We start from the raw sequence: 15,921 nt of genomic DNA, 5'->3' as shown, positions 1-15,921 counted from the left end.
CTGGCACTTTGCCTGTTTGGTCCTGCAGGGCTTTATAGTATGATCTTAGCTCGCAGACCCATCACCGGAGATGGTATTGCTTGGGTATCTATTCTAACGTAAGGAATCTGCAACTAGATGTCTCTATCAAATGGACAAGTTATTTACCTTTGGTAATGCCTTATCATGTAGAGACAATATCTAGTTGCAGGTTCCTTACCAAATCCACCCATCCTCCCAGCTTTGCAAACTGACTTCTAGGGACAGGGACTCCTTTATCAGGGCCTCCGTTTTGACACACCAATGGTCAGTGTTATTTATGGCTCTGCTCTTCTGACATGGAAAGGCGTGATAAGAAACTGATGTCAGTGTGCCAGGGTGGTGCCATATATTGAACCTGCAATGTCGGACGCAGAGCCAATCCACGGCGTCTAACGGTGCGCAGGGGTACTGCTCGACAAAAATCTCCGGATCCAGACTGGCACCTAGGGGAAATTCGAAGCTAAGGAATTTGCAACTAGATATTGTCTCTACCAGATAAGGCATTACTAAATGTAACTAACGTCTCCATTTCATTCTTTCCTTTAGTTATCAACAAAATTATAAAAAGCAATACAGCCAACTCTTAGATTTTACACATTTTCCAACTGAACAGATTTTGATTCTGTGATTGTAGGTGGCATTTTATGTTAGTCATAGATGCACAAAAGGTCCTTGCAAGATTCCTTATTTTCTCAGTCTTTCTTTTGAAACCTTCAGTGTTTAGGTTTCTGCATTGTATTTTCCATCCAAGAATCCAGGCTTCTGCATCAACACAGCTTTATAATCCCATCCAGGAGCTATTTTAATTAGCTTTTCTCTGTCCAATAACCTGGCAGTGCATGCCAATTCATCTTCACTGTAAATACTACACTTGTAGATGTTTTGCTCAGTTACGATTGTAGGTCCGCACACTCCTTTGAGTCTAATAAGTTGTTTTTCCAATTACACCGAAAATAAACTTATTTCTTCTGAATATTGTACCATCTTGGCAACATTTTTGAATGGCTTTGATTTATGGGGGGAAGAGCCCCTTAACAGGCTTTCATACTAGCACTTTGTAGCCTGGAAATGTAATATACTTGATTGTCACATCTGTGTGAGTAAGATTGAAGGATTTAATCCCAGTGAGATCTCCCCTGCTGTCATCTCTTTAGCTTTATGTAGCAAGTACCGTTGATTTGGGTAATAGTATTTTCTGCAGTGAAACACACGTTACTGTGCATAATCAACTGTAGGTGTAACACACATCTGTTTCTCACAAAATGTTGCGAAAGATTACGTTATAGAACATTAAAACACTTTCTAAATACATTTTATAAATACATAAGGAAAGTTGATTCAGTTGTTTTAAGATTTGTAAATTCTATCACAGAAAATTGTTTCTGTAGTTTTACATAGTCTGCTGAGCCAACAGAGATAGCACACTTCTGCGAACAGCCGATACCCAAATGATTTATCACTTTTTCCACTGTTCTCCACAACTAGATGTTTGCCATTGATGTTTGCACATTTTCTTTTACCCTTCTTCTGACAGTAATTTGGAGTCTTTTCTGTATGGTCTTCATGCCCTGTTCAAGGGAGATTTCCGCATCTCTTCTGTTCGGGACGAGTGGATTTTTGCAGACATGGAATTGCTGCGGAAGGTTGTTGTTCCTGGCATACGGATGTCCCTTAAACTTCATCAGGTAAACATCCATATTGAGATGGGTCATTTTTGTGCTTTGAATTCATATATCCTATTTTAAGGATGCTAGATACTTATGAGATTAGTGTATTATTTCCTTTGTCCTTAAATAGTACTCTTAACTTTAAAGAGTTTTAGGAGGAATTTTTGCCATGTTCAGGCAAACATTAAAATGTTGGTAGCAATATTACAATTTTCTGATTGTTACTTCTTGCTACAGATTACTTACCTTTTGATTAGTCCACAGGCGTCAGACTGGATCCTGAAAATCTTTAGCAATACCCTGGTGCGCCTGTAGGTGGTGTCCTGCGTCCTCTCACCCACATAGTTCTGCTGTGGAAGTGAGATGCAGAGTCAGATAAGTGCAACCCACAGGCAGATCCGGAGCTACCCCTTTTCTCTTCACATGACTGTTTTCTCAAAATGTCCTTACCTAATCAGTGTGCAAGGGAAATGTCAACCCCTAAAACCAAGGGATTCAAACCCTGTAATAATTGTTACAAGTAATGTCTGTGACCGATCCCCACCAGATTTGTTTGTTTTTGCTGTCAAAACTCAACTCCAAGACTTGTAGTGACTGCCCCATGATGGCCATTCAGGACCATGAGGCAAAGCTGGACATCTCCAAGTAATGGAAGACTCCATGCTGGGACACCGTTGGCCAACGTCTGCCAGGGCAGTAGGGCTCAGGTGCAGTGGTGTCTTTTGGTGTCTGATTCCGGTGCAGAAGACACTCACGGTTGGAGGGGGCTTGCAGAAAGAGGCAGCAAGCGCCCCCAGGAAGTCCACAGTGGGCAAACTCAAGGTGGGCTTCGTCTCTGGAGGGGCTGGAAACCATGTTGACACCGTTGGCTCCAGTGCATTGATGAAGTCCAGATTCAGGTTTTTGGTGGTCCAGGTCCTCACAATTCTTTCTTGGGTTGCCACAGGGAAGCAGCTCCTCTGCTCCATGGGGGTTCTTCTTAGCAATATGCGAAGCACTGGTGGCTCTCCCGGTTTCTTGGATGATGCAGCGGCAGTACAGGTCAGTTACGCTTCAAGGGTTGGGTCAAGCAGGCTGGCTGGCAGGGTTAGTGCCAAGTCAGTCGTGCTCCTCGGTTCTTGGGTAAGCAGGCTTCTTCGTCCACTCCTTTTTTGTGTCCAGCAAATATCTAAAGCCCTGGTATCAGAGGGACCCCTAAATACTCAATTTAGGGAGCATTAAGGGGGATGAAGGGTAGTAGCCAATGGGCTACTCACCCTTGGGGTCACTACACCCCCTAGATGACCACTTGCTTTGGGGAGTGGGCATCACCCTGCTCCAGAATTCCTAATTCCACCACACTCAAGATGGTGAAATTCCTAAGGCTGTGTTTGTTTCAGGCTGATCACCCTAAGGGTGTGCCCAGCCTTGAAATGCAACACGCCTCCTGCATATCTAATTTTCCCATCTGCTCAGGTGCCAGCTGGGCCCTGGAGCAGGGGTAGTGGCATCCTCCTCTGAGAAGAGATAGTTCTGCATACCAAAGGCGGTGGGCTTCTTTAATGCCTCCTGCAGATTTTTGGGTCTTCCTGTTGGGAGGGGTGTGTTAGCACCTCTGACTAAGCACGCTTTGTTTATGACCTCAAGAGAGCAAAGGCTCTCACCCTTGGGGGTCAGACTCTCGTATGTTGGTGGCAGGCTGGCTAGAACTAGTCAGTGAGCCAACCAGCTGTTGGTAGGTTTTCAGGGGGCACCTCAAAGTTGCCCTCTGAGTGCATGTTATTAATAAATCCATCACTGGACTAAGTGAGGGGTTATTAATATGAGATGTTTGATACCAAACATCCCTAGTTTCAGTGAAGCCTACATATAGCTGGGGAACTCGTATTGACCAGTGTCCAGCACATGTACTTAAAATGGCTTCCTTACACACTTACTATGTCTAAGAATCGACGAAGACATTGCAGGAGCATATCTGCTTATGCATACATACCCTCACTCGTAATATAATGCACCCTGCCTTAGTGTTGTGAAGCCTGCTGTAAGGGTGACTTAAAATAAATATTACAGGCTGTGTTTAGGGGACATGGCACACAGGCAGTGTCATGTTGTGTTTTCACTTTTTGGAGCACCTTGTCAGTGGCAATCTGAATGAGTTTGGTGCTGGCTCTGAGTGGCACAAGTTGTGCTGCAGCTCTTGGTACCACTTACTTGGGACTTAGAGATGTGCTAAAGGGCCTTGGGAATCATGTGACCAGGTGTCCTGTTTTGGGGAAGGAACACTGGCACTGCGGACCTGGTTAGCAGGAACCCGGGGCACCTCACTCAAAGTTGCACCTACAACCAGGTAAAAAGTGTAGGGGGTGCTTTTGCAACTAGAACTAAGCTTCCTACACCCTCCAACGTTGGACCTTTGAGAAAACAAATCAAATGGGACCCAATTTCCAAAGCACAATACTTAAGCTGGAAATCCACCTTTTCTCCACCTGTTCTGGGGCACAATCTATGCCTAGCTGAGAAGCTCTCGGGGCAATAATAACAGAGCTGCATGCTGCCCTAACATCAAACAAGCCCAAAACCCTGACTCGTGCAGCAATAAAAGGAAGACTTTCTTCATCTCACAAAGAATTCAAGGAAATTAAAAGGTTTTTTTTGCTTTGCAGAGCTTCTTCACAGAAGAGGGTAGAGCGCACAGATGAAAAGTATGTTAAAAGACGAAAGGATAAAAAGTTAGTTTGGGCGCTGAAACAAAAAACACCTAGAGGAGGAGTGGAAACGTATATTCTTGTTGCTGGCACCAAGCAAGTTCAGAGAATTTTCAGGCTACATTAACAGTCTGGCAAGTAAAACCACTGGCAAGTCATATGCTGTCCCACCCGAAACATGTGTTGAGCGCATCTCAAATTTTTATGTAGATCGCACTAAAACTAGGGTGACCATTATTGATTCATTCGTGAATGTCCTGTAAGGTCTGGAGGAGAACCCAATTGTAGTCACTGAAAAGAAGACAAATATCCAGAACTCAGTCCGAAAAAACAGAGCCCAGGCCCAATGCAATAGGTCTCGCATATTTCAAACAAATTAATTGTCATCTTTTTACAACAACGCCCACGAGCAAAAACAAAAAATATGTGCAGAAACTGAGAAAAAATTACTTTGCAAAATTACAGAAAGTTAACTTGAAAAAATAAAATTGCAATTTTGTGCCTGCTGGGCACATGTTTGCCAGTCACAAGTCCTTCTGTTTGCCGGGCACTCTCAGTTAAAAGGAACAAATAGTTCCTCGATCACATCGGGAGTAGCAGATTGGTACTAGTTAAGTTGCATCAATTAGTGCTTGATCCCTGCTCCACAGAGAAATTATGCAAGGCGTGCCTTGACGAATTACGAGGCTATAAAGAAGAGTGCCACGCAAACCAACAAATGGTGAGTGACAGGTGGGCTCCAAGTCCTTTACGTAACACAACAGAGTCTCGCAAGTGATACGCATGCACTAGCGCATGCACTTGCAGGCTCGACCCTAAAACGGGGCAAACAACTCAACTGAAAATTACAGGTTAGTAGCCCTTTTAGACATAGATGAGAGAGAATTCTCAGAGGTGCTCTTGCATGAGTTGAAGAACTGGATTAATGATAATAATATAATTCCACTCTACCAGACAGAGTTCAGGCTGAAAGCCTCTACAATTGACAATGTGATAGCTCTCTCTTACCTTGAGGCCACGGCTATTGCAAGATCAGCAACCCTGCTCTACACCTGCTTATTGACTACAGTGCGGCTTCTGATGGAATTGACCGGATCTGAAGCAGGGATTGCTCATTGCACCCACCTTGCTCAACTCGTATAGGGCCGACTTAGGTGCAGAATTGCTAAAAGGAAATACTTTCCCACCAGACGCAAATTGCCATGAAGAGGGCCCTGGGCATACGCCAGTCATACAATACTAAAAACTTTCTGCTCGCAAAACAAAAGTCATGGTGTTCAGGCAAAAAAAAGAAGAAACATCACCTGAAATGGCCGTTGGTCCAGCAACGCATAAGCATCTCCAGGCAAATATAACTATCTCGGCATCTGGGCTTTGGACACCAGCAAATCCTTTCTGCATGTAAAGGCATGGCAAGAGAAAGCAAAACCGCGTTTGCCTTGACCAGATTCCATTATAATCTACCGTTCTATGGCCAAGGAGATCCGCATAGTTACAAGGGCCAAATTGTTACCCAGTATATGCTACAGTCATCTTGCATTCTCTGGTATGCTTACAGAGGCACCAGGATGCTACCCTACAGCGTCAGACAGGAAATTATTTGGTCTCTCAAAAATCATCAGGCGCACACTGATTCGCTTAGAGTTTGGTCTAGTCAAAATGGACATTGAGTGTTCAAAGGGTCTAATTAACTACTACCATCAAGTGGCCACAGCAGATCTTGGCTCCGTGAAAAGTGCCATGCGTGCGATATTCCAGGATCGAAAGAGCAACTGGTCAAGCCATCTTGGCAGCGCAATTGACAAACTGAACTTGGCCAAAGAGTACTTAACTGACCCAGCCGTAACAGCACATCGCCTGAAGAGGACCCTTAAAGAACAGGCAAGCGCCTATCACAGGACATCAACTAAATCGAATATCCCAGGGTTAATGGGCCTCGATGAATCACACTAAGCCACATATGCCTGCAATATTTAAGAGAAGTTTTAGGAAGACAAGCTCTAAAGCACATTCAGCATATGGGGCTCCTGACCCTGCCTGTATGGGAATACAGGGCCCACTGGAAAAGGATACCTTCGGATCACAGGCAGTACTGGCTGTGCTCCTATTCCTCAGAATCCGTTGGACACATAGTATGTTGCTGCCCAGTATTTCTTCTCTAGGGGTCTTTTTTATCCAAGGCCAGTTTTCCTGCACCGTGGGATAAGAACATACAAAGAGGCTGTGACATATATTTTCTCTGCTGAGATCCCGGTGGAGCTAGCAACGTTTGGCAAGTTCTCTGCTATAGCTGGAAGGCTTCTGCATGATGCTGGCTTATCTCTGGGTGCATCCCACTGACTGCAATAAGGGGGAACACACTAGAACTTACGCATGGAGTTGCTAGCTCCTTGAAAAGCATGCCTGCTTACAAACAAGGCTGGCTTACTGGCGTCCCCTTACTAATGTTTCCTGCCCCAGTGCCCTCTGTGGGCTCTGGTATGCATGTTCTCCAACTGTTTAAACTTTCTAGTGACGTATTGCTTAAAGCTGCCTCTTTTAGCTGGTGGGTCTGGCACTTGCAATTTAACTTTGAAAATCATGCCTGTTCTCGAACAGATTTAAATCTCCAGAGATGCATTGCTTTCCGCTCTTTTATCTGCTGGGTACTGGTCGGTCATACTTGTTTTTTTAACTTTATGTGCATGGGATCCTGACATCACATGCAACCTAGTACTGCATTTCCTTCTACTTGGAAGCATTAGCTTAAATTCCTGTATTGTTACGTAAATACTCTTTGCTCCGCGTTTTATTTGACTGGAAGCATATGGGACTTTGAAATTGGACTTGCAATTCCATCTTGGCGACCATAGGTCTCATGCCTATAGTGAATTTGTTGCTATGCTTTAAATTGTTTTTAGCACAAATAATACATGTTGGTATTTTGACAGCTTTGTAGACTTTAAACAATCATGTTCATGTTTACAGTGAATTAGTTGCAATGTTTTAATCTGTTTTTAACATAAATACTGTGTTTGGGTACTCAGCTAGTACTGTAAAGATTTTAAGTAATCATACAATGAACTTTAAATTGAAACAGGGGCCACGGCACCAAGGGACTCTTTAGGGCTAATTCCAGATTTTTCCATACAAGCTGCAAACGACCTGCGGTAGTGGCGGCTGTACCGCGATTGGATCAGCGCCACACCCCTCTCCTTAACCCACCCAGAGCTAACATTGGTGGCAGTCCTCGCTTCTGGGTTTAGGTGTCCAGCCGGGATAAGTGGTGATCAGAGGCATAAGGTCTACGGTGGAGTGCCTGCTCCACATCATCCTCTTGGAGCTGTGGGCTATCCATTTGCTGTTGAATGCCTTCCTGCAGCTACCAAACAGAGGCTAGTGCTGGTGCTCTTAGACAACACCACCACCATGTGTTACTGCAACAAGGAGGGTTTGTTGTCCTTGGGTCAGGAGTGTGCCCCTGGAAGTTCCTAGACCACCATGGAATTTTCCTGATTGTATCCCACCTATCGGCATCTCTAAATGCCAGGGCAAACAAACTCAGCCTCCCACAGCTACTGAATCACAAATGGCAGTTATATCCAGAGGATGCACAAGGCATCTTCCGCAACTGGTTAGAAGCTTGGCTTGCTCTTTTCTCCTTCGTTGAGAATACGCAGTGTCAACACTTTCCCAGATGGCTCTCTCTCTGATACTGTCTGCCTAGAGTGGAGCTCTGGACTCATGTACACATTGCTGTACTACCTCTCTTGCCCCGAGTTCAGAAGAAGATTAGGAACGACCAGGCTCAAGCCATCCTAGTAGCACCAGATAGGGCCAGGAGAGTGGGGTACCTCAAACCTCAGGGCATGAGCATCTGTCCTCCGATCAGACTGCTATTTCGTGAGGGTCTTCTGTTGCAACAGCCGGGCAGGGTCTTGGAGTTCAACCAGTGGCAGTTGACTGCATTCAACCTCACTCCTGAGGTTGTTGACATTTTGGCAGCCAAGCGTCCTGCCACAAAATCAATATACACCTGTCATTGCAAAAAAATGTGTGGCTTGGAGTGAGACTCGGCAGATTGACTCATTTCAGATCAAACTTCCAAAGGTGTTATCTTTTGTGCTGTGCCTAGCCCAGGAAGGACTTGCCTTTGTTTGAAATTTCGATTGCCTATTTTTTCACCACTTTCAATTTTTTGTTTGCCAACATATTTGTCAGAGGAGAATATGAATGCTCTGAGTGACAAACTACAGAAAGTAGCTCCAAGTGTTGAACGTAGTACCTCTAGTCTGTGAACAGCCTTAGAAAATTAGTGTTTACCCAGTGCTGTGGTAGCAGGGGCTCTTACCAAGCCAAGTGGACGTTTTCTGTGCCAGTGTGAGTGCAGCAGAAAAGTAAAAAAAAAGCCCCATCTTCCATCCTATATGCGGTGTGTGCATGCTTTTGTCTCACCCCTGACATCAGATCTCGTAACCTGTACATTTTCTATAACCAGAACAGACTTTTATTATGTTTGTATAGGAAAGGTTTTGAATTAAGTAGTGCCAGGATACTATGCTAGATGAATGTGTTTTTGTGCTTCTCTTCTACATGTTAGGGTGAATTATGATGTCCCTCTTTTGTTGGATTATGTTTCTTGGCTAGGATCACTTTACCTCTCCAGATGAGTATGATGATCCTGCTGTCCTGTATGAAGCCATCATGTCCCATGAGGAAAATCTAGTGATTGCACATGAAGGAGACCCTGCATGGAGAAATGCTGTTTTGTCCAACTCTCCCTCTCTGCTTGCACTTCGGCATGTGATGGATGATGGCACGAACGAGTATAAAATTATTATGCTTAATAAGCGCTATCTCAGCTTTAGGGTCATAAAGGTAAGACACAAGTCTGTAAGATGACTACAATCCTATGAAAACACACAAAAAATGTATTTAGTCTGTACAATATGCCGAGTCAAGAATCCAGAGAAATAATGTGGCCATCTCATACAAATTATGCCACTCACGCCATATTCTCTAACATCTGCTGTAGGAAAAGTAACTGGTCTTTTCTGTTTTTTAAAGTTGAGTAGAAGAAAATCAGTAAAATAAAAAAGAAGCTTCTGATGTATTCTGCTAATATTACAATACTACATTGGCTCATGGGACATCTTTCATTTAACGAAGTTTTATGACCTTCAAATTGATTTTGAAACTTAGCAGAGAGCACTGACATTAAGCACAGCTTTGCTGTTGGTATTTTGTTTTCCTATAATTTAGCATTGAAGTGATGTGTTCTTATTTAAAAAAAACATGCCATTAATTGGGAATAGTTAGGTTTTTCATAAGCCTATAATACCTGAGTTGTAGCTCACTTGTACATATTTCCCCATCACATTGGTCATCCTCACTTATTCACAGCCTGCTAATATGATCAGTGTGACCAACTCATGAATGAGACAATCTTATATCAGGCCTGCTCTGTTTTGTGTCATCTTATGCAGGGTATTCAGTCAAACATGTTCCATTTGGCAGAAATGGGGACACTGTAGGCAGATCTCGAAATACTGGTGTCTTCTGAACCCCAAAGAAACAAGTCTTTATGCAGTTTTAGATCCTATTCCTTTGTAGTACCTTTTCAGAGAAACAACTTTGTATGTCCTCAAAGGGTGAAACAAGTGCAAAATTCAGTCTTAGGTGCTTTCTTTCAACATATAGCATATTCACGTTGGCTATTGTTGATTGGAAAAGGTTTCTTGTGGGCTATTGCAAGGCATTTTCTAATGGATACTTCTAACTGCAGATTCCTCCCCTTAGTTTATCCCTAGGAGGCAGACTGGATCTGAAGACTTCTTCAGTGTCTTGTTACTCCTCAGTGAGACTTTACCATCCTAGAAATGACTGAGCAGAGCCGTACAAAGTGTAATCCCTGCTGACTGATGTTGGTTCCTTTCTTTTCTTTCTGAACCCTTCACCGAGGACTCTGCGTTCAGCTCCCAACCTCTGTTGGTTTTTCCAACAACGCCAAAATTTTCTGCAGTGTACTAGGAATCTACTGGCCACTATGAATGGCACAATTCAAACAGTTGGAACTGCAGGAAACATATTTCTGATAGATAATTCTACCCATAGATTCCTCACCTTTAGAATATCTCCAGGTCCCAGGCTGGATCCAGAAGAATTAAACATCTATGCTTCCGCATATCAGTAGGTGGCGCTGTGCACCTTCACATTCTGCTCTAGACATGACAATGCAGCCACCCTTGCATGTCGACTTTCTTTGCAGACCTTCATACATGGACCCAGAACTTTATTCCAAACTTTTCTCATCAGTTGAAGTTTTTAGCTTGGCGTTCTCTTTTTCTACGGTCTAATGGAATCATGTACCCTCCGAAAACTACAGGGTTTAAACTTTTGTAGGGACAAATCCCAATGAGGTGTGACTCTGGTGTTTGGGTTCTACAAGGAGTGTGCTCTTATGACCCCAAAAGAGATTTAGAACATGAAGTGAAGCTGTATGTCGCCTACTATAGAAAGAAGACACCCAACCTCCTCTTCCATTTAACATATGGTGCAGACTTGTTCCTGTTCTTTGAGGTGTCCCTCCAACAGGGCTATATCTGTGGTTCAGGTCTTGCAGTAAGTGGAAGCACAAGAAGGCTAAACAGGATTCGTCCCAGTCCTGCCACTCCTTTCCTAAAAATGTTGCAAGGATATCAAGATGCCTGTCTGTCTTGTTCCTAGTCCCAACCTCAGGAGCAGATTCCATAGCTGATCCAGAAGAAACCACAGTTTCAAGGGGCTACCAGCGATGTTGCAACAGGTTAATGCCATTAAAGAGGCCATATTGTGCATCTTCTTATTTCCTTCTGGCACAGCCTTCTGGCCTCCAGGATCTGCTGAAACATCCAGTCAGGTTAATGCTGGCAGGTTCGCCCCAGTGCAGTACCTGCCCCCTCAGCCCATTTCTGGTTCCACCCCGACACTCGAACCTACAAGAGCCACACACGTCGCTTTGATCGGAGGATGTGCATTCCTCAAAAGGCCATTCCGACTCTGAGCTGAGCTCGTATCAGCCTCGAGCGGATCACATCCAGACAGTCCAAACCAATTTTGACAGAAGCATGCCTTTGACTCTGGGCTTTCCCCAGCACGCCAACAACTTTTAAGGTCAAACTCTGATCAGAGTCAAACCAGCCTGTGGAGATGAGAAGGATTATTTTTCCCCACACTATGACAGCTTCTAAGTGGACCTCTATTAGGCTGGTGAATTGGACACTGGGCTCTATTCTGCCCTTGGGCCATCAATAGAAGAGTGTGCCGCCTTTGTACTGAGTCAGGAAGCAGAGGTATTAGATTTACAAATACCAACCTTGGAAGTCAAAACTAATTACTGACTGAGGTTTTGCAACCTGGACAAACTTCATCAGAGCCTTTTCTTCCATTCAATAAATCCCTGACCGACATCCCAATTGGTGCGTAGTCTAAGCCTTGCTCCTGTCCCCCAGTGAACAGGTAGATTGCCAAATGCCACTGGCCAGCGCTAGGCGACCCTGACTTACACAATAAAGTTTGATGGTTCAGGTCTCCACCAGTAAAGTGAACCCCAATTTATTTCCCATAACTGCCTCTGACAGAGTCAAGACCAATCAAAGGATTTGGGGAGCAGATGCCTTCCTAGACCAGCCTAGCCCTCCAGTTAGTCAGTGGCAGCTGTTTGCTGGATATATATTCCCATGCGTTATGAAGCTTGTTTGGCAATATCCTGCTTGGCAGTACCTGAGTTTCAGGTCAACCTTGCACAAACCAACTATGGTGGTCAGTATACCACAAAATATATCCTCTGTTCTAGGATGGACACTGCAGAATCAATAAATTTATGTAAAGTGCGACTACTCACCCGTGAGGGTCTCAAGGCGCTGGTGGGGAAGAGAAGGGGCCTTATCCAAAGAGCTACATCTTGAGGTTCTTCTTGAAGATGGTGAGCGATTGGCTTTGTCTGAGGTGCAGGAGGTTGTTTGAGCTCTCTTCTGCGATGTAGGTGAAGGATCGTCCTCCGGTGGTGGTTTTGCGAATGCAGGGGATGGTGGCCATTGCCACCTGGGCAGAGCGGAGGGATCTGGCGGGGGTTTGGAAGCAGACGCGGTGGTTCAGGTACGCTGGTCCTGTGTTGTGTATGGCCTTGTACGTGTGGGTGAGCAGAGTAGACTGCTTGGGCAGAGAAGTTGGCACCAGTGTGGTGCTTCGGCGGCATGCTTTGAGATCGACAGGCTTCTCTGGTGATACATGCCTCTCAGATGGACATGCCATTCAAAGTAATTCACCTGTTTGGCAAGGAAGGCGATTCAGTTGGGCCACAGCACGTTCCTTAGGCCTTTCTACCCCTGAAGCCCTCAATAGTTTCACCCCTTTCAAGGCTTCTTCAGAGGGGTAGTTTGTTGGCAACATCTAGGCCCACCGTGTTTGTACCAGGCACAGCAGTTTTTTCAGGGTTGGGGGGGGGGGCAGAGATCAAGCAGACAACACCAGGGCCTGAGATATTAGACATTTTCTCCAGTGGTGGCGAAATATAACCTCGACAGGCAAGTCCTTCAGATTGTTCAGTGTGGCTATCCCTGCCATTGCTCTTATACCTGCTGCTTCTCCAGATGTCTTTCAGAGGAGCGCCTGCCTGTCCAGCAAGTAGAGGCCAAAGGAGCCATAGAGAAGGTTCTGGCCCTGGAAATGGGAACCAGCTGTTACTCCTGCTTTTTCCTCATGGCAAAGGAGGACAGAGGCCTTTGTTCCCTTTTAGATATCCACCCTCTGAACACCACCTTAATGAATAACAAATTGAAGATGCTCATGATTTCTCAGGCTCTGTCTGCTCTGGATCCAGCAATTGGACGGTGGCTTTGGACCTGCAGGACACCTGCTTTCATGTACCCATCCTGCAGTCCCACAGATGCTACTTGTGGTTCAAAATGGCCAATGAGTAATTTGTTTCCTTTTTTAATGTAATGCTTTTTAATGGATATTCTGTGATTTATCAAAGACTTTAGCAGAGCTGACAATTAGGAAAGCATTAATAATACCTAACGAAAGAGATTTTCATTTTACTGTGCTCCCCTTCTGCCTCACCCGCGCCCTTCGGGTGTTTGTGATAGTGGTGTTTGGAGCACACTTTCAGAGGTTGGGGATTTTGTTTTTCATCTACTTCGATTGGCAAATAAAGGTGCGTTTGCCAAAGTCACTCGTAGTGCACCTCATCTCCGGCAGAGACCCATCTTCTCATCCACCTATTGAAGATGCAGGCCATTCATCTGCCACAAAAAGCCTTCTTCCCATGCATCACAGGAAGGCCGATTCCTGTTCTCATGTAAAATACCACAGCCATGTGGTACTGCAACACGCAGGGTGGGATTAGGGGATTAGGTCTTTGGTCTTCTAACTGAATGCATTTAGTCTCTGGGGCTGGCTGGAGCATCAGGGCATTTCCCTAGTCATGATCCACCTGGGAGGATCTTTGAATGCAGGGACTGACAAATTCAGTTGGCATTGCTTGGCGGTTCACAAATGGTAATTATACACCAAACCGTTGCAAGGTAGCTTCCAGCAATGTGGAGAACTCTGGCTAGATCTCTTCACCACTACTGAGAATGCGCAGTGTCAAAACATTTGTGCACTGGGGTTTCCAAGAAGGCTCTCTCCGAGACGCATCCCAGATAAGGTGGAACACAGCACTTCTACACACCTTTCCTTCGCTGCATCTCCTGCCCAAGTTCTGAAAAAGATCAGAAGACCAGGCCCAAGTCATCCTGGTGCAGCCAGATTGGGCCAGCAAAGTGTGGGAACTTCTGGGTATGACAGCTGTCAGCAGATCAAGATATACCATCCAGAGCATCTCCTGTTGCAGCTGCAGGGCAGAGTCATGTGCCCGAACCTGCGCAATCCGCACCTCCATGTGTGGAAATTGAGTGGCGACAGTTGATTTTGTTTGATCTTCCTACTTGCAGTGGGCACCGTTAAATGTTATTTGCTGTCCCTTTCAGCCTTTTTACGTTTACCAGACTAGCCGTAATCGTTCAAGTCACCGGTGTGATGAGGTTTCATTAAGGTTTGACTCAATTATTTCCGCCTAAACCTTGTGTGATGCCACAGTGGGACCTCAATTTGGTCTTCACTTCCCCATGTACACGGCATTTGAACTAATGCACAGCTGTCCCTTATATTTCCTGACTTTCTCATTGCAGCAACTGAGGCTCATCACATTAGTGACTCCAAGGTCTCTCAGTGCAGCCACCTTACATCACCGTTTTACCTACTTAAAGTAGTTTTGAGAAACAAGGCTGCCATTTTGCCAAACGTTGTGACTGTTTTTCCTGTTGGGTAATCCATAACTCTCCCAATGTTGTTTGCTCCTCCTCACCCCTGGAAAGAGGAAGAGAGACTTTATTGGCTGGACCCCAAAAGAGCTTTAAACGTTTGTCATTCGCATCAAAGACCGTAAGGTAGATGATCAGTTCTTCGTGGAGTTCTCTGGCAAAGAAAGACAAGGCAGTGCAGAAAAGGACTGTCAAGGTGGCTAGTCCTCTGCATTGATGGCACTGGCCAAGAAGCAGACTTTGGAGGGACTGACTGCCCATTCCATCAGTGCCAAAGGCTGATAGCACTGCACTGGCAAGCAGGGTACCTGTTCTTGACATCTGTCAGCCCTTAACATTGCTGTCAGTACATACATACACAAAACACCACTGCCATGACAATACGGCCCAGCAGGAAGGCCACTTCACCGGTTAAGTTTTGAAAGACTTGGTGTGATTCCAGACCCACCACGTTTGGAAGGTACTGCCAAGGGATATAATCTAACGATGAGGAATCTGCTGTTGGAAGTCTCCATCTGATGAAGGATTTTACTTTCCTTCCATAACGCTCTGTTCGATGGCATCTGTCGCTGGAGATACACATGTTGTGCATAGCCCGCCATCTGGTGTTGGGTCGGAGTGTTACAAGTTGTTTTTCTTCAAAGAAGTCTTTCGAGTCACGGGACCGAGTGACTCCTCCTCTTCGTCTCCATTGCGCATGGGCTTCGACTCCATCTTCGATTGTTTTCTTTCCGCCATCGGGTTCGGACGTGTTCCTGTCGCTCCGAGTTTCGGAACGGAAAGTTAGCTATCTATCGGAAGATTACGTCGGTATTGCGTTCGGGATCGGCTTAGATTGAATCGACACCGCATCGAGGATTGAAGAGCTCCGGTGCCCTTCGGGGTAGCTTCCGATCCCCCGTCGGGGCCTGGTCGGCCCGACCGCGTGTACCACAACGCTGATGGAACGGACCCCGTTCCGTTTCTGTCCCAAATGCCACAACAAATACCCGTATACAGACCAACATTTGGTCTGTAACCTGTGCCTGTCGCCTGAGCACAGCGAAGAGACTTGCGAGGCCTGTCGTGCGTTCCGGTCCCGAAAGACACTTCGTGACCGTCGAGCCAGAAGACTTCAGATGGCATCCACGCCGACAGCGCACCGAGAGTTCGAGGAACAAGAGGAAGAAGAAACCTTCTCGATCCACGAATCGGACTCCGAGGAATTTGACGATCCAAGAACTG

General features: G+C 45.4%; 1 protein-coding gene across 5 annotated transcripts in view; it reads left to right on the top strand.

Moving 5' to 3' along the window:
• PCNX1 (pecanex 1) overlaps positions 1-15,921 on the top strand; it is a 436,152-nt gene that overhangs the window by 370,388 nt on the left and 49,843 nt on the right. For all 5 annotated transcript variants that reach the window (XM_069208962.1, XM_069208959.1, XM_069208961.1 and 2 more), the window contains exons 30-31: positions 1,556-1,706; positions 8,999-9,229. In XM_069208962.1, the coding sequence (XP_069065063.1) occupies positions 1,556-1,706; positions 8,999-9,229 (382 nt within the window). The remainder of the gene's footprint in view (positions 1-1,555; positions 1,707-8,998; positions 9,230-15,921) is intronic.

This window comes from Pleurodeles waltl, chromosome 9 (genome assembly GCF_031143425.1).
Source record: "Pleurodeles waltl isolate 20211129_DDA chromosome 9, aPleWal1.hap1.20221129, whole genome shotgun sequence".
NCBI classification, from domain to species: domain Eukaryota; kingdom Metazoa; phylum Chordata; class Amphibia; order Caudata; family Salamandridae; genus Pleurodeles; species Pleurodeles waltl.
The sequence above is the reverse complement of the archived record's forward strand: the minus strand, read 5'-3'. Positions and strand labels throughout refer to the sequence as shown.